The sequence below is a fragment of the Salvia hispanica genome, chromosome 2 (genome assembly GCF_029641045.1).
Source record: "Salvia hispanica isolate PSC_SH4W2 chromosome 2, Shi_PSC_v1, whole genome shotgun sequence".
In the NCBI taxonomy this organism is placed as follows: Eukaryota; Viridiplantae; Streptophyta; class Magnoliopsida; order Lamiales; family Lamiaceae; genus Salvia; species Salvia hispanica.
The window spans coordinates 10,055,721-10,074,169 of record NC_142693.1 but is presented as its reverse complement, the minus strand read 5'-3'; the positions used below and the strand labels follow the sequence as shown (position 1 = coordinate 10,074,169).

Genomic DNA, 18,449 nt, shown 5'->3' with positions numbered 1-18,449 from the left:
AAGGGGCACCAAACCCCATCAGTTAAGAGGTGGAAATATGAAAAAGTGGTTAAGAGGTTTTTTAGTCCATGCACATAGAGAAGGAACCATTCATTTCTCCTAAACTCGATCTACCCTGGACATACTCACTCTGTTCTATAGTAGTGGAGGCGTTTCTTTTTGGCACGAATATTAAGAAAAATTGTGTTAGGTGAGTCAATTAAAGGGAGAGTAAAGTTGAAATGAAAAAGGTAGAGAGAGGAAGAGAAAATAAAGTAAGAGAGAGTAAAGTAGGCGTGGAAAAATGTGTTAACAACGTACTAAAATAGCAAAATGACTCTATTACTATGGAACGGAGTAAGTATTAAATTCATATTTTTTGTTGGGCCACCTCTCTCAATTCCCATCAAGATTTGTATCTATGGTTTCCAAAAATTGTTAAGTGAACAAGTCCTCGAGGAAGAATTAAACAAGATAATTGTAGTCCCTTTTGAAACACTAATTAAGTTAAAACACTAGAATTAAACCAAACCTTTTATTGGAAAAAGATGGTACAATACGAAGACCTGCCAAAATAGACAAAACTGAGGAAGAAGCAACAAGTTAGATCTAACTAAACAAACATCATCTCCCCTCTTATTTTTTCTCATTTTTATTGACTCATGATAAACATAAACGAACTTTTATTCATGCTCAACCAAAACTAGCCCTCCATATTTCTTGGCTGCCTCGTAGCAGTCTATAGTACTTTTATGAGGGGCCTCGTTGCCCCATTTCTTGTACAGTAGGTTTTCGCGCTTCGGATCCGGCCACCGCGCTTTGCCGTATAATTGCTCCACCGTGGAGAATCCCTCCTGCCCAATCTTGACGAGGTTGTCGCCGTATAGCTGCTCCCCTTCTTGCCCAATCTTGATAATAATTTGATTGTCATGATTTGCCGTCATAATATTTGTAATATATATTATAAACAATTTTTGAGACAGTGATACTGTAAATCATGGTTGTTACTAACTTACTACATGTATTTATATATGAAGGATATGGAAAGGGTGAGGAAGTGGAAGCCTTATTATTTGAGTATCTAGGAATATTTTTATCGAAACATAATAAGTAGAAAATTAATGAAGACGTTTTGCACGCGGTGGTCGTCAATAAGGATCATGGTGAAACATTTTCAAACTCAACAAATTAATGTTAAAGTTATGTACAATAGTTTTTTCTTATTCATCGCCAGTCATAAATTTTAGTGTCAATATATTAGTGTTAAAGTTATTTTATTCATCTCTAGCTATCTGTCCATTTACAAAACCATTAATTCTTTTCTGTTTTTAATATGTGATCCATCACTTTTATTCTCTCTTATTTTTTGCCGACTTGTATTCCTTCTTCAATTACCAATATTCTAATTATTATTATTTTTTCTATAATATTTTATTAATTTTATATAAAAATTTCATGTATTAATAGTGAACGGATATTAAATTTGTTATGACCAATATATATTTAATTATATTTATGGTGGGTATAGATGAATCATGCATGTCAGCTGTAAGAGCATCTCCAATGCAAATAGGCCGGTCATAGGCCAACCACTCTCTTCCTGCTATGTCAGCAGCACTAAAAATCCACCTGTCACATCAGATTTAGGCCAACCATAGGCCAGCCGCAATAAAAATAATTTAAAATATACTACATTTACGGAATTAAAATTACGATTAAATTACCGAAATTAAATTTACGAGACATATACGGGAAAATTCATTAATTTTATTTAAATAAAAAAAGTACATTAACTAAAAATCAAAAAAATTACATAATAAAAAGAAATCCGGGCTTCCACACACGAGCCACCAGCCCACTCTACTCCTCACTAATTTATTAAAAAAATACATTAAAAATGTTAGCATGCCTTGAATCTGTTATAGTTTGCCGCTAGCCGAACGGGGGTCTCGCTGCCCGGTCAGCGAGTCAGGGGGTCAAGGGGGGCAACGCCCCCCTGCCATAGGGGTCCGGGGGCGCGGAGAGGCCCTGGCCCGACGGTATGACATGTTTCTGTTTTAGGTCTTAATTTTGTATTGGGCTAGTTGTTGTTGTCTATCGCTAGATGTTGCTCTTGTACAGAAATTTAGAGATAGAGATAATCGCGTTTATATAGTTTTTCAAAATTTTAAAAAAAGAATTAAAAAAAAGATAGCGCTGGCCGATCGGCACGCCACAATGGCGGCCAGCGCATCGGCAGCGCCACGCTATCGGCTAGCCCACGCCAAAATTTTGACCGATTTCCTGCTGGCCTACTCCAATGATTCGGCTAGCCGACCGGCTAGCGACGAGAATCGGCTAGCCGATTGGCTAGCCGGCATTGGAGATGCTCTAACTTGAAAAAACGTTTAGCACAACAAATTACAGGTTGTTCGCCGCTAATGTTAAATTTGAGAATAATTAATTAGAGTCTAGAGAATCGGAATATATTACAAATATCATGGTTCCAACATTAGCAGGTATGGTTCCAACTTCCAACATTGTCAGGTGGAACAAGATTTGGAATATATTCAAAGGCAGTGGAATTTTCGAAAGTTCGTGAAAGTTTAACATTTTATATTCATCAATAGATGTAACATGTTAGTGGAATAAGTTCCGCTAAGTGCGTAACTATTTTTATCATTCTGAAAAAAAATCAATTGAGCTAGTTACTTTTATATTTTTGGAATGGAGGTATGAAAATAGAGTTTTAATCTGACTACCTCATCTGATTTCAGATTAAGTATGAAAATGGAGTGGATTTACTTTACCATATACTTGCTCGAAATTTAATTTCTTCCACTAAAACAAGTGCGCCCCAAAATCCACTCGCTCAAGTGGTATCAAGTCCACTATTGTTAGAGAGTTCACTTGACCGATTGAATGGACTTTATTCTTTCTTTCACTTTACTTTCTCTTCTCTATCTTAATTACTTTATTCTCTCTCTTTTACTTTATTTAACTCACTAAACACAATTTTTTTAAATCCCGTACCAAAAAAAACGCCTCAAGTAACGTGAGACGGAGGGAGTATGAAATAACCCACAAATTTGGCAACAAGATCAAAACAAAATCCCCAATAATAGGGAGGGAGTGTGTTTTGAGTAGAGAAGGAAAGAATATTTAAATCCTCAATTAAATAGGAATATAAGATTTAAATTTGGTAATTTCTTATAGGAAAAGGCTCCAACAAAATAGGTAACAAATAAATAAATTTCACAAATGAATAAATTTCAAAAATATAACTGCATATGTGACTATATTTAATAATCTAAAATGGAGTATTTATATTGTGCCATTAATTTGAAAATTATATGAAATTGTTTTCTCTCCTATTATATGCAGTATATAAATGTGTGAAAAATGGGAATTAAAAAGTATGATCATAGTTTAAATTTGTTGCTTTTATATTACTTTTCTTTTACGGAGTATTATTTTATATTGCTTTTATACTTGTCTGGAGTGAAGTATATTTTATATACAGAAAATTCACCAAGAAAAATTATAACTTAAATTTGTCAGCATTCTACATTGATATTAATATACAAAAATTATATGATTTAGCTCTTATTTTATTTATCATTGCATCATTAGTTAAATGAAAATTATATAGTTTAGCTCTTATAATTTTATTTTAATCGTTGCACATCATTAATTAAATGAAAATTATATAGATTAGCTCTTGTTTTATTTTTATCATTGCTCATCATTTATTAAATGAATTATTATATGTTATTCAAAAATAGTGTAGCTCCTTGCATAGTAAGTACTCTAGTATGTAAGATAGTTATACATGGATGTACCAATATTATATATGGAAAGTTTAAACAATTACTCTCTCCGTCCCAAGGAAGATGACCCCTTTCTTGGGCGACACGGGATTTTATGCAAATTTATTTTGTGTGTTGAAAGGAGAGAGTAAAGTAAGAGAGAGAGAATAAAGTAGAGATAAAGGTATTTCCATTTTAACTAATTGGGCATCTTATTAGGACAAACTAAAAAGGAAAGTAAGTCATCTTCAATGGGATAGAGGGAGGAGGGAGTACCATATATTATAATTATTTATTTTCTCATTAAAGATTGTGTCTCATTAGTTAGAGTATGACATGGATCTACTTCCACTTATTAAAATATTGTTTGTCGGACATACTATGTCGTAGTGCCAACATGATATGCCTGGACCGCTGAATTTTTTCTCTAAAAATGGCTAGACAAAAATGCATGATCCCAATGAATTAATAACACACTTAGGAAATTAAATGAACTTTAATTTCCTCTAAAATAATTATACGCAAGCCAATAAATCAATAAAATCACGCATTTCTAATAAATGGAAAATAATTACACACATAATCAAATTGCCACGTAATCAAGAATAAATCAAGTCACGAAAGAGCGGTCGCTACAGTTTCAGCTTTGTGTTTCCCAATTAATTTTTCACAAAACACGAGTAGATGGAATGAATTGAAAAGAATTATATATTCCCCCGTCCCATTTTAGGAGTCTCGGTTGAGGTCACTTGTATTAAGAAATGTAAAAGAATCCTACCTTTTTATATTAGTTTTATAATAAATGTGTGTGAAAAAAGGTTAGTGGAATGTGAATTTATGGAATATTTCAACCGGGACTCCGAAAGTGGGACACCAAAAAATGGTAAACCGGGACTCCTAAAATGGGACGGAGGGAGTATATTGCAATTATTTTGTTTGATTACTCCATCATGTTCCATAGGGCTAGGCTATTTGGGAATGACACGAATTTTAATTTGTAATTGGTAAAGTAAAAAAGAGAAAGAGAAAAAATAGTTGATATAGTGTAGCGGATAGTGGAGTTCATATATAATAAGTAAAAGAAAATGAGAAAAAGATTTTATAAATGAATATAGGATATTTTTATGGGACACATGAAAAAGAATTTCAGCCTATTTCTATGAAAAAGAGAGAGTATATGATAGTAAGAACAAATCATTAGAAGATAAGACTCTTAAACTTTCATCATGGTCGGTACATAAGGGACTCTCGTCGCCTTCATCCAAGACCACCGGTCCAACTCTCAGCAATCTGCAGAGTGATCTTCTTTATACCCTTCCACGTTACCCAACCTGCAGTGCCTGAACCGGGTCCCACATTCTCGAACTCCGCATAGTAGCAAGTATTGAGGGCGAAGATCCCAGCCCACACCGACCAACCGGTGGGGTCGACGAAGCCCCCGATGTCGGAGTTCATGATGATCGTCCTCAACATCTCCTTCCACGGCCACCCGAGGTACACCTTCACAGGCGGAGTGGTGGAGATGAGCTCCAGCTCGGCTGAGATGTTACTCTTTTGGAGGACGAACCCGCCCGGGCTAGGAAAGTCAAATGAGTCCCTGGGCAGTTACCATGCAAGCCTGGTTCTGCCCTGGCTTTCGCACTACGAAGGTGCATTCTTGGAAGATGGAGAGGGAATCACCGAAGACGAAGTCGACGGTGCCAGAGATGGTGCACCTGCGGTAGAACTGGCGGTATTTGTGGACGTAGAGGTTGTCTTGGTACCCGAATATGTTCACGTTGAATAGCAATGCCTGGTGATACGCTCGGATTTGCACTATTTTAAGGCCCTTATTTGGTCTGTTTTTAATGTCTTAATCGCAATTCATGTCCGTATTTTACATGTTTTTATCTATTTTGGTATTTTGACATGTTTTGTGAGAATTGTACATATTTGAGCCTAAAAGATAGGAAAAATTCGAAAATGGAGTTCTGGAGCGTTCAAGACGCGAAGCGGTCCGCTGCGTGTGTCGCAGCGACCGCTACGCCTGAAGCGGTCCACTCCGGAAGAAGTTGTGCTAAAAATCTGAAGACGCCCAGCAACCGCTGGGGAGTGCGCAGCGACCGCTCGTGAAGGTTCCGAAGCCACTAGACTAATTTGCAGCGATGGCTATAACTCATGCAGCGACCGCTGCACAAATGGGCAGAAGCTACGAAGAACTCACAGCAACCGCTGGCCAAGGCGCAGCGGTCCGCTGCGAAAATGCAGCGCACGATTTGACCTAGATTCTCTCCAGATTTTACCAAAATTAGCCAAACTTTTCCTTCTATCCATAGGATTCGAAATTTCCTCTATATATACTCCCTCAAACCTCTTCATTCAGAGACACTTTTACCTTGCTTTTTGCTTCATGATTCTAGAGCATAATATTTGAGAGATCTTCGTTGTGCAAGAGGTTGAAGACGGGTTCACGTGAAGATCAAGGCTACAGGATTCTACCTTTGGGTTTTAACACTTTAGTTCTTATTTTTACATTGATTTCCCTTCAAACTATGTTTTTAGATTATTCTATCATGTGTAACTAAATTCATGGGATTCTAGGGATGTGTTAGTAACTTTTATTGGTTTATACAATTCTTTTTTCTATTTAATATCCGTTTTGTTTATACTTCGTTTCTTCCTTAAGTTGTTCCGTAATACTGCATGTTTGAGTGACACACTCGATGCTGATTTGATATAACTTGCTACATAATCGTGAGAGGAGGTTGGCGAGTTAGATCCACTCAATAGACACTACAATTAGCTTCCCCTTAAAACGGCACCGTTAATTGAGAGTGAGGACTTTCCAAGGGTCTTAGGAACTTTTAGGAGTTACGTATCTAGGATTGGCAACCCTAGTGTTAGTAATCTACGCTTGTACCGCATGGGCATAACTAGTGTGACTCGTTCTATCGAAGTATAAACTGTGCTAGGGTATTGTAGTTGGAATTTGTATAACCATAATTGTGAACGCACATCCACGGAATTCTCTTATCTCATATACTTATCTCTAGTTTGTGTGCAATCTACTATTTATTGCTTTCAGTTTATTGTTTTCAAAACGTTTTTCAAAACCAACTGCTTCTCCAAATTATGAGAATAAATAATATAATATAATGTTTTATTATTGAAATATGATAAACAAGTCTAAGGCTTTTTACTAAAAAGGTCAAGTAGGGAAATTCAATGAATCTCCTCATGAGATTTCCAATAGGGGACTTGGCCAGATCAAGTAAGAAGAAAAACGTATTCACAACCTAGATAGGCTTTGGCTACCTATTGGTACGGTTGCGGTATTTGTGATAATTCTCTCTTACCTAAGACGAGATTAGTAACACCGGTGTGGTAAAGCACTGAAAGGATCTAATACGAAATGTATTCTTTATTGCTATCTACTGTAAGAATACATTTCAGAAAGTTTAGTATTTTCTAGTATATGGTATTAATATCAATATTGTTTATTCAGTCATAGGCCACTTTGACTTATCAATATGTGAGAGTCTGTATGTAACTCAAGTTCATGATATCTTGGGTGGTAGTAATTGAATAACATGAAGGTATTGGAATATTATTTCATAGAATTCGCGTGCCCGGTGTGGTATGATTAAATCTCTAAAAGGATGATCCCGAATGAGGTGTTTAAAAAAGGAATTTATTATTCAGAAATCTGTGCAGTTGGAATTTATTCCACGAATAATAAATAAAGTTTCAAGCTAGACAACTCTTTGGAGAATTAATTTAATTCTAGTCACATAGCAGAAAAAAGAATTAAATTGACGGATCAAGATAATCTTAAAAACGCGGAAAATATTATAAAATAAAATGGACCCACGTTATTCGTAATTTGGTGATTTAGGTGGGAGTGCAATATTATTCTTTAGTGGAACAAAATAATATTCCATTGATAATATATTAAATCATGGGTCATTTGATTTAATTAGTTAATTATCTAATGGGTGAGCCCAACACCTAAATCATTCCCGGATCCCCTTACTAGCCTCATTTAGTCCATTATAAATAGTGATGAGATGTGGAAACCCTAATGCACAACACAAGACAACACACTCTAAACCCTAACCCTAGCCGCCAAGTCGACGCCTCTCTCTCCCCCTCTTGGTCTCGATTTTCATGCCTAGCACGTGGGAGAATTAAGGTTTTGATCTTTATTCTTGATCTATCCTAATTCATAGGATTAGATCGAGGCAATCTCGTGTTTTGTGATTGGTTTTTCCTAGATCTCTTTAAGACTATTATTGATTATTCAAGATCCGCCCACACGGATGAGTGATCAAGGACAAGGGAATAGTACGGAAGATTCGTGGTCGATAAAGCAAGGATCTCCGGGTGGTGCAGCTAGCAACTACGATCCTTTGATGGATCAAGAAGAGGTAACAATCGAATTTACATCAAATTGCATGATTATGTGTTTTTGATGTGTTATTGTTAGAGTTTGTATACTAGAAATCACCTTTCGAGTGATTGAATACTGTTAAAACTCTTATTTTATTTTCCAAAGGAATAAATAGATTATTTTTGTCATAATGTTGTTATGTTTTAGTAGACCGGTTGTGGGCGTCGTTCACTTTAAGGTAACACGGTCAGTTCTGAACAAAGAAAAAGAAGAATTTCACAACCTAGATAGGCTTAGACTACCTATCGTGAAAGGTTGCAATGTCAGTCCGATTATTTCTAAGTCTTACTGAAATAAGATGACGTTGGTGTGGTATAGCACTGAATTGGATCTTACAGCGAGACATGTCTTTATGCTATCTACTGAAAGACGAGGTCTCGTAAATTATTGTTTCTTAATCAATGTACGTTAGCATTGAGCATACGGTATTGATTATGCACTACTTTGACTTACCAAATGGTGCGGGTTTTTCGCAACCCAATAAGCCTGGTATATTGGGTAGTGGTGATTAATATCTAGCGGTGCTAGGATTACTATTATGTTGAATCGTGCGCGAGGTGAGTCTCGTTTGATAACATCCTCAAGAGAAGCTTGAAATAAGGTTTTTTAATTCGGAACCTAGCTAGTTGGAGTTTAATTACTCTATGAATAATAAATAAGATTTTCTTGCTGAGTCATCTCTTGTAATCAATAAGATATTAATTAATTAAGTCCATAGCAGACAATAATTAATTAATGGATGTTTCTATCTTAAGCGCGGGAAATAAATATCAAGTAATGGAAACCCGAAGTACTTATAATTTTGGATTTGGATGGGGAGTGCAATATTACTTCTGTAGTGGCTGCTCGTAATATTCCAATTATAGGCTTATATTAAATGGGGTTTAATTTAATTAGTAAAAAACTAATTGGAGGAGCCCATATCCAAAACCTTCCATAGATCCCTATCTGGGCCCAATATGTGACTTATTATAAATAGGAGAATAAAGGAGACAGAAAATACACATTATTTTCTTCTAAAATTTTCGTCCCTCTCTCTCTCTAGTAGTGGACGATTTTTCCTCTTCTTCGAGGGATTGGTTTTCCGTCTTCTTTATTTAAGTCCTAGTACACTGGTGAGATCAGCCCACCCTGATATCAGTTTACAGTCCGGGAACCAGACAGAAGATTTGTGGTTTAATACTAAAGATCTTCACGTGGAGAAGACGCTAGCTATCTTAGATTCTTTGGAAAATCATCAAGGTAAAATAGTTAAACCGTAGAAAAGCATGTTTTAGGTTTTAATTAATTTAAAACATGATTTATTTCAGTTATGAGCATGATACATGTGATAATTGCGCGAATAGAATTTGTCTAAATAATTTGCTAAATAGATCAGAATTATTATGTAATTGATTTATATGAGCGCTTTCGCTGCCAACCCCTTCAGTTATATCTATAGATCTATGGATTTGCATGAAATTGGAATCGAATGCATAATCACCTAAATAGATCCGTTAAGGACCAGTTTGTTTTTCGTGTCTTCCGATGCGGTAGTCCCAACAATTGATATCAGAGCCAATTTTTTAGGCTCTGATTATGTATTTGATCAATTGAATTTTTCGAAAATTACAGTGTAGAAACTTGGAATTTTCGAAAATAATGCAATAAACATCCATTAAATGTATAACATAACAACATTATGACAAAAAAAATCTGTTTTATTTCTTGGAAAATAAAATGAGAATTATAATAGTATTCAATCAATCGAAAGATGATTTTTAGTATACAAACTCTCTCATAGGGATCCGTCGAGTGAATTAGATGTTGGGCTCACCCACTAAATAAAATTCTAATTAAGTCAATTAATCCATGATTTAATATATTATCCAATTGACTATTATTTTATTTTATAATATTTCCCGTGTTTAATATTATTATTATCCATTAATTTAGTTCTTTGTCTGCTATGTGACTTGAATTAAATTAATTCTCCAAAGAGTTTTTCTAGTTTTAAACTTTATTTATTATTCATGGAATAAAAATCCAACTGTGCAGTTTTCTGAATAATAAATTCTTTTTTTCTAAGACCTCTTGGGGATTAATCATACCACACTAGGCACGCGAATTCCATGAAATAATATTTTGATATTTTCATGTTATTCAATTACTATCACCCAAGATATCATGATTGAGTTGCGAAAAACTCTCACATATTGATAAGTCAAAGTGGCGTCTAATTAAATAAAAAATATCAATATTATTTTCCTAGACTAAGAAATACTAAAATTTCTGAAATATATTCTTTCAGTAATAGCAATAAAGAATATGTTTCGTGTTTGATCCTTTCAATGCTTTCCTACACCAGTGTTACTAATCTCTTACAAGCTAAGAGACAATTATCACAAACACTGCAACCATACCAATAGGTAGTCAATGCCAATTTAGGTTGTGAACTCGTTTTTCTTCTTACTAGATATGGTCAAGTCCCCTACTAGAGAACCCATGAGAAATCATCAGATTCCCCTACTTTAACCTTCTTAGTAAGATGTCTCAGACTTGTTTACTTATATTTCAATAAATACACCATTATATTATACTCCCTCCGAAGAATAGAGCACATTTGCCATTTTTGGTTGTCCACGAAAAACAGAGCACATTTTAAAAAGGAAAATTTTCAACAACTTCTCTCTTACTTTTTTGAACTTTTCTCTTACTTATTATATGGACCCCACATTCTACTAACACTACTTCTCTTTTACTTTTTGTCTTTTTTTTCTTACTTTTTTACCTTTTCTCTTACTTATAATAGGGACCCTACATTCCACTAACACTACTTTTCTATTACTTTTTTTCTCTTTTACTTTACCAATTCCACATTAAAACTCGTGTCATTCACAACGTGTCCTATTTTTTGTGGACAGAGGGAGTATTATTTATTCTCATAATTAGGTAAATAAGTGGACGTGGCGTTTCTCATATACATGCACAAGCTGGTTGTATAAAAGCGTGTACGCTCGAAGTATCTTTTAGTATACATATATTCATTTTGCCCTTGATAATTCACCAAAGTACGACATGACATATGTCACAGTATCGGTTGCCTCACAGTCGAATATCCAACCTCTATATACACACTTCCTATTTTGGCATTGCAAGCAGTAGAAATGTCAGACTCGTCTTCTAAGGCTGAAAAACGATTTTTACACAAAATTTTGGGGGCATTATCATATTTTTCACGAGATACTAGGAAATTTCGTGTAGATATATAAGTGTGGGGATCTATTCGCGATTTAGGAGTTCTCGGGGTTGTAATTGCAACATGTTGGGGGTATTATTTGGTATTTAGCAGAACTACTTTTACCTTCAAGGCTTCAACAGATCGACTCCAGTGCATCCCAGCAGCCACACCATTCTTCTTCTAGTCCAACTCTTCTTGTTTCCCACCAGCGATTTTGTGTAGGAATTGAGGACGGTTTCAGCATATGATGGCATCTGACTGCAACGACGATATGTGACAGCAGTGGCGGTCATGACAACAGCGGCTATTGTGCAACGGATAATTTTTCCTCTGTGGGGGATGGATGTCCTTTTCCAACGTGGGCAGTGGCTGATTCAGTCCCGGTGGTGGAAGACTCTGCTTCTCTCCCGGCGGCCTCTCGGAGGCGACTGTATGGTTCTGGAGTAGAGGTTAAACATGGAGTTGTGGCTGCTCTAGAGGTCACCGTCTTGCTCAATGGTGACTTGACTGAGGGGTCAGTGGATGGTGACGGATGACAACGGGCAACGACTGGTCGGCATCGTTGATAGCGCAGCTGCTGCCGTTGAATTTGATTCCAACATCTTGTGAGTTGGGGAATTTTTTCGGATTTTTCAACATAGAACTCATCTACGTTTGTTGCTGCCTTGTATTGAGTAACTAGATCATATATAATCACAATTTGAGTTTCTGCACAAGGTGTCGAGCTAATGACTGATCGACGGAATCGACACTACTCTGATACCATGATAAAATGATTGTAGTGATAAAAGGATTGTCGTATTTGATTGATTGGGAAATGATACCCAACACTCATGTGTTTATAAGGGTGTTGGGGACTCTTGAGATACAACAATAATTGTGTCTTGGAACAAGACTACTATTGGAACTAGACAATATTAATGTTTAATTCTTGGAACTCTAAAGTTCATCAACCAACACTCCTTAGAACTTCAACACTTGGAACTCCAACAGATTATAATCATTACAAGACATACACCTAAACTTTGATCATGGTAGGTTTCATCATGGTAGGTACATAAGGGACTCCCGTCGCCTTGATCCAAGAGTCATCGCCATAGGCAACGCCGCCGGTCCAGCTCTCCGCAATCTGTGGTGTGATCTGCTTGATACCCTTCCATGTGACCCGAGACGCGGTGCCCGAACCGGGTCCCACATTCTCGAACTCCGCGTAGTAGCAAGTATCGAGGGCGAAGTTCCCGGCCCATATCGACCAACCAGTGGGGTCGACGAAGCCCCCGATGTCAGAGTTCATGATGATTGTCCTCGACATCTCCTTCCAAGGCCGGCCGAGGTACACCTTCACAGGCGGCGTGGTGGAGACGAGCTCTGGCTCGGCCGAGATGCGGCTACTTTGGAGGACGAACCCGCCTGGGCTGCGGATGTCAATGCGGCCCTGGGCGGTCACCATGCAAGCCTGGTTCGGGCCGGGCTTTCGCACCACGAAGGTGCAGTCCTGGAAGATGGAGAGGGAATCACCGAAGACGAAGTCGACGGTGCCAGAGATGGTGCACCCGCGGTAGAACTGACGGTATTTGTGGGCGTAGAGGCTGTCTTGGTACCCGAATATATTGACGTTGAAGAGCACTGCCTGGTCCCCTGAGACGCGTAGCGCCACCGCTTGGTGTCCTTCTGACCCGGCAGTGTTCTCCATCGTTAGGTCCTTGGCAATGAATTCATCAGCATTCACCGCTGCCATGCATGTTTAATAATGTTAGGATACAAGGAAATTTCGATGCATGTGCATTTTTTAGATTTACTCCCTACGTTCCTTGGCAATGACCCGGTACGAGGTTTAAGAAACAAAATAAAAAAATGGGTTGAAAAAGTTAGTGGCATGTGATTCCTACTTTTATATACTCTTTCCATTCCTTTGTAGTAGAAGCATTTCTTTTCAATAGGGAAATTATAGTAAATTGTGTTAAGTGAGTAAAGTAAAAAGATAATAAAGTAGGAAATGAAAAGGGTAGGGAGATAAAGAGAGAATAAAATAAGAGAGAGGAAAGTAAAATAAAATATATGTGTTGTTTTTTGCCAAAAAGTGAAATGACTCAATTATAGTGGGACAACTTAAAAAGAAATACGACTCAGTTACAGAGGTGAGAATAAATTAGTGGAATGTAGCTAGAAAATGATAAAAGTGAAAGGTGACAAATTTTTTTAGGAATCGACGAAAATAAAAATAAATAACAAATTTTCAGAAATGGAGAGAGTACTGTAATACTAGAAATTTCATGAATAATTTGAACATCTTATTCTCATATTATAGTGTCTACTTACAAAGAAATTACCAAACACTGTGGATTAATGGAATAATAATTTGTAGTTTGATATTGGTCATTCTCGTAACTTTTGAAATCAAAATATAAAACAAAAAAGTTTTACTTTTTTTCAGTTGCCCCATTTATATACTAAATGTTGTCTTTTGATGATGTTTAAATCGAAGTATTTTAATAAATGGATATTGGTAAATTATGTAATTTGGCCAAATTTTGGTATTTCTCAGAAATTTTGGAATTGGTCTAGAATATCACAAATATTGCATTTTATTTGTTATTTTCTCAGCGAACAACTTATTTTATATGGGCAACCGCGAAATGGTTATGATATTCTAGACCACTTTTTAAGTTCATGTGAGTATGATAAAAAAAGAAAAGAAAAGGTCATGAAGAAACCACGTTGATTTAGTGGTGCCAAGTATCATAAAATATGCACGTAAGTTTATCGGATATGGTGATTGACCTGCCATGGGAAATAATTAAGCAAATTACAAAGTTTGTAATATTTTGCACTAATTTTAAAGTTTGTGAAAATATCAAAACTTGACCAAAGTCTATGATTTTAGGGATCAATATCTTTGGACTAAAAGATGTCAATTCGTATATGAATAGGATAAATAATGAGATAAATTAAGACTTGATAAATTAATATCCCAATTTCAAAATTTAATCAAATTTTGTGAGTTAAATGGATAATAGTATAAATATACTAACCGACGGTGGCGGTGTGGTAGGTCTTAACACCTGCCGCAAAATTCAAGTTTCCGGTGATAATCGTCTTGGTGGGGCCCTCTCCGAGCAAGACGACCTTATTAACCTTCTTGGGGAGGTTGACCGTCTCTGCATACACGCCAGCCTTAATCAATATCACAATCAACGTCTCGTTATTCTTCAGCGGTAGCGTTTTTATAGCATCCGCGATGGTCTTAAACTGGCCGCTCCCGTCCTGGGCCACCACCATCGTCGGCTTCATCTCCGCCACCTGCTGAATCCTCCTCTCGACGTATTCCTCCGCCATGAGCTTCCGCGCCCCGCTCGCGCCCCCGCCGCTGCCAAGCACCTTCGATAGCTGGAGCGATCCGATGATCTTGGTGAGGTCGGTCACCATCGCCAGCCCATTGCTCGCCATCTCCTTTGCGGTTTTGAGCAATTCCTTCATCTTCTCGCCCGTGTCTCCGGTGGTGTTCTCGAAGGCGTCGATGCACGTCTCCTGATCGTCCCCGACCGCGGCCAGGCGCGTCCGGAGGTCGGCCACGAAGGCCTTCGCCTTGCTGCCGTCCAGGGACTCGACCTTCTGGATCGAGCTCCTGAGGTCGTCGACCGCGTTCTCTAGGACCTCGTCGCAGACGTCGAAGGCCCCCTTGGTGGACGGGTCGGTGGCGGCCTTCTTCAGCAGGGCGGAGCTCTTCAGCACCTCCTTGATGCTGCCCACGGTGGCGTCGAAAGCCGCCTCGATCAGCTTCTTCGGATCGGTGGTGTTGGCGCCGGAGAGGGTCTTCTCGCATGTCTCCTTGTAGTCCGTCGGGGAGCACACCAGCTTCACCGCTTTCGAGGTGACGCCGGGCTTGCCCGACTCATGCTTTTCTTCTTCACTGTTCCTTGAGAAGATCACCGCCGCCGCGATCACCGCAGCCAGCATCAGCACGGCGGCTATGCCCGCAAACACGGCTACTTTCGATTTTGAGTCACCCATAAATAGTTTGATCAACTATTTTACTTTCCTATGTTTTTTTTTTTTTTTTTTTTTTTGGGCAGAGTAACCAAAATATAGGTGAAAATATGCGAAGATCGATCGCATTTGAGTAGGCTATAAATAAATACTTGGTGATTCAAAAATTATGTAAGGTCAACCATGTTTGACTCTTGTACGTCAATTTTATTGTTATTTTTTCCGGACCCTACAAAATGTTGTTTTAGCAACAACCTCCAAAAAGTTAGGAAATGGCACAACATAAATTGATGTGTAATCCACAATTTTTTCATCAACCTCTTATAGGGCAAAATAATGTGAAAAAATAATAAAATAAAATGCCAGTGGAGGAATCTAAGAGAAAGCTGGCCGTTGCGGGGCTAACCGCCATCCTCTTAGTGGCGGCAGTGATCGCGGTGGCGGTGGGGTCCTCCAAGGACGGCATAGACATAGCCACGAGCGGAGGCGACGCTGAGACCGGGCGCAACGGCCGCAGCATCAGCGCCTCGACCAAGGCCGTGCAGGCCATCTGCTCCCCGACGGCCTACAAGGAGACGTGCGAGGAGAGCCTCGCGGACGCCAACACCACGGACACGCGCCAGCTCATCGAGAGGGCCATCAACGTGACCGTGGCCAACGTCGAGGAGGCTCTCGAGAGCTCCACGCTGCTCCAGGAGGCCGCGAGGGATCCCGCGACCAAGGATGCTTTCAGAGTTTGTGAGGATGTTTTACATAGAGCCTCCGGGGACCTGAGGCGGACGGTCGGGAAGATGGCGGAGTTCGACTACATGAAGACGGACGCATTCGTGGCCGACCTCCGGACGTGGCTCAGCGCGGTGGTGACGAACCAGGAGACGTGCGTGGACGCGTTCGAGAATACGACCGGAGACACTAGTGAAAAGATGAAGAAGCTTCTGGAGACGGCGACGGAGCTGGCGAGCAATGGCCTGGCGATGGTGACGGAGCTCGCCACGGTGATCAGCTCGTTCAACCTTGGCAGCCTCGGCGACATGTTCGGCGGCAGCAGGAGGCTTCTGACGGCGGCGGAGGAGGAGAAGAGGAGGCTGGCTCAGGAGATTGACACGCTGGCGCCGGATATTTTGGTGGCGCAGGACGGGACCGGCCAGTTCGGGACCATCACGGAGGCTGTCGCGGCGGTGAAGAGCGACGCTGAGAATTCCACTGTGATCCATGTCAAGGCCGGCGTCTATAATGAGAATGTGTCGATTCCAAAGGGGAAGAACAAAGTTGTGATGATCGGAGACGGACCTGAAACGACTAAAGTCACCGGAAATAAAAGCTTTGCCGGTGGTGTTCCGACCTTCTACACCGCTACATTAGGTAATTAGTTTATTAATTAAACATTTTTCACTCACAAAATTCAAAGAGTAATTTGATTTGTTTTAGGGTAAACCAAAATATGGGCATATTCTACTCAAAAATCTAAAATAAAATTGATTGTTAAGTACCGTTAGAGCTACTTACCTACTCTATTTTGAATTTTATACTACCATTAGAGATGGTTTATACAATTTGCAACATATAAGACGTAATATGTTCCGAGATAGTCTCAAAAATGAAAATAGATTACTCCCTTCGTTCCATTAAAATTTGACATATTTTGACCCAGGCATAAGTTTTAAAAAATATAATGGAAAGTGAGTTAAAAAAGTTAGTAAAATATGAGTCTAGTTATATACTCCCTCCGTTCCATAGTAATAGGGGCGTTTTTCCATTTCCGTCCGTTCCATAGTAATGGAGTCATTTCACTTTTTAGTAAAAATCAACACATTTTTCCACACCTACTTTACTCTCTCTTACTTTTTTCTATCTTCATCTCTCTACCTTTTTCATTTTCCACTTTATTCTCTCTTTTACTTAACTCACCTAACACAATTTTTCTTAATCTCCGTGCCGAAAAGTTTTGCCTCCATTACTATGGAACGGAGGGAGTATATTAGTTTTATAAAAGTAGGAATCATGTTCCACCAACTTTTTCAACTCAATTTCTATTACATTTCTTAAAATTCGTGTCGGATCAAAGTAAGACACATATTAGGGGACGGAGGGAGTATGATAAAAGTGAAATGTTGTGTGACGGGAAATGTAAATAAGTGCCTAACTTTGAGAGTGCATATAAAGGGAGTACTATTTAATTTTAAAAAATTCAATGATTCCACTTGTTCTTGCAGATGTAAACTCAGAAGATTTCATAGCCAAGGACATCGGATTTGAAAATACGGCCGGCGTCGATGGATATCAAGCTTTGGCACTGCGCGTCTCCGGCGATAGGGCAATATTTTACAACGTTAAGGTTGATGGGTATCAAAACAGTCTTTGTGCCGACGTATACCGCCAATTCTATAGCAACTGCACCATCACCGGCACCACCGACTTCGTCTTTGGAGACGCACTCGCCCTTTTCCAAAATTGCACATTCGTGGCCCGTACGCCCGGTGCGAACCGAGAGTCCGTGGTTTTCGCACAAGGCCGCAACGACTCCAATAGCAACAGCGTTTTCGTCGTCCAAAACGGACGCATAACGGCCGAACCGGCGCTTCTGGAAGTGCAACCGCCGGATCGGTCGTACCTTGGCCACCCGTGGAAACCGTACTCGCGGACCATCATCATGCACACGGAAATTGGCAATTTCATCAACCCGGTCGGGTGGTCGACATGGATCGGGAAGCTCGGCCTTAACACGTGTTACTATGGCGAGTACGAGAACACGGGACCCGGTTCCGAGACAAAGAACCGAGTTACGTGGCCGGGTATACGGAAAATCACCTCGGAAATAGCGAAGACTTGGACCGGGTCGGTAATATACGTCGATGATGGGTGGATTAAAAAATCTGGAGTTCAATACGAACCTAACTTAAAGGAGATTTAATTTTTATTCTTGTTTTTGTTATTGAATAGTTAGTTCTAACATACGTTGTTTAACCATGCGAAAATAATATTAGGTATTTGGCGGGAGTGATAAACGTGATTGATAAAAGGAAAAATAGCCCCTAAGATACATCGT

At 39.0% G+C, this 18,449-nt stretch overlaps 2 protein-coding genes across 2 annotated transcripts; one reads left to right on the top strand and one right to left on the bottom strand.

Moving 5' to 3' along the window:
- Positions 1 to 12,198: 12,198 nt before the first annotated feature.
- LOC125201902 (pectinesterase-like) lies at positions 12,199 to 15,427 on the bottom strand. The gene is made up of 2 exons (XM_048100228.1): positions 14,449 to 15,427; positions 12,199 to 13,147 (listed from the first exon to the last, which is right to left on the bottom strand). Exons 1-2 carry the CDS (start codon positions 15,425 to 15,427, stop codon positions 12,435 to 12,437), a joined length of 1,692 nt encoding a protein of 563 aa, XP_047956185.1. The 3' UTR covers positions 12,199 to 12,434.
- Positions 15,428 to 15,762: 335 nt separating this feature from the next.
- LOC125205698 (pectinesterase-like) lies at positions 15,763 to 18,367 on the top strand. Its single transcript, XM_048104767.2, has 2 exons — positions 15,763 to 16,765; positions 17,617 to 18,367. The coding sequence occupies exons 1-2, from the start codon at positions 15,763 to 15,765 to the stop codon at positions 18,312 to 18,314; spliced, it is 1,701 nt and encodes a 566-aa protein (XP_047960724.2). The 3' UTR covers positions 18,315 to 18,367.
- The last annotated feature ends 82 nt before the right edge of the window (positions 18,368 to 18,449 follow it).

Excerpts from the sequence above, each read along its gene's own strand:
- LOC125201902 (XM_048100228.1), bottom strand. The coding sequence starts at position 15,427 with ATGGGTGACTCAAAATCGAAAGTAGCCGTGTTTGCGGGCATAGCCGCC. Across the intron at positions 13,148-14,448 it reads CTACCACACCGCCACCGTCG|CGGTGAATGCTGATGAATTC; the intron begins GTTAGTATATTT and ends CATGCATGGCAG.
- LOC125205698 (XM_048104767.2), top strand. The coding sequence starts at position 15,763 with ATGCCAGTGGAGGAATCTAAGAGAAAGCTGGCCGTTGCGGGGCTAACC. Across the intron at positions 16,766-17,616 it reads CTTCTACACCGCTACATTAG|ATGTAAACTCAGAAGATTTC; the intron begins GTAATTAGTTTA and ends TTGTTCTTGCAG.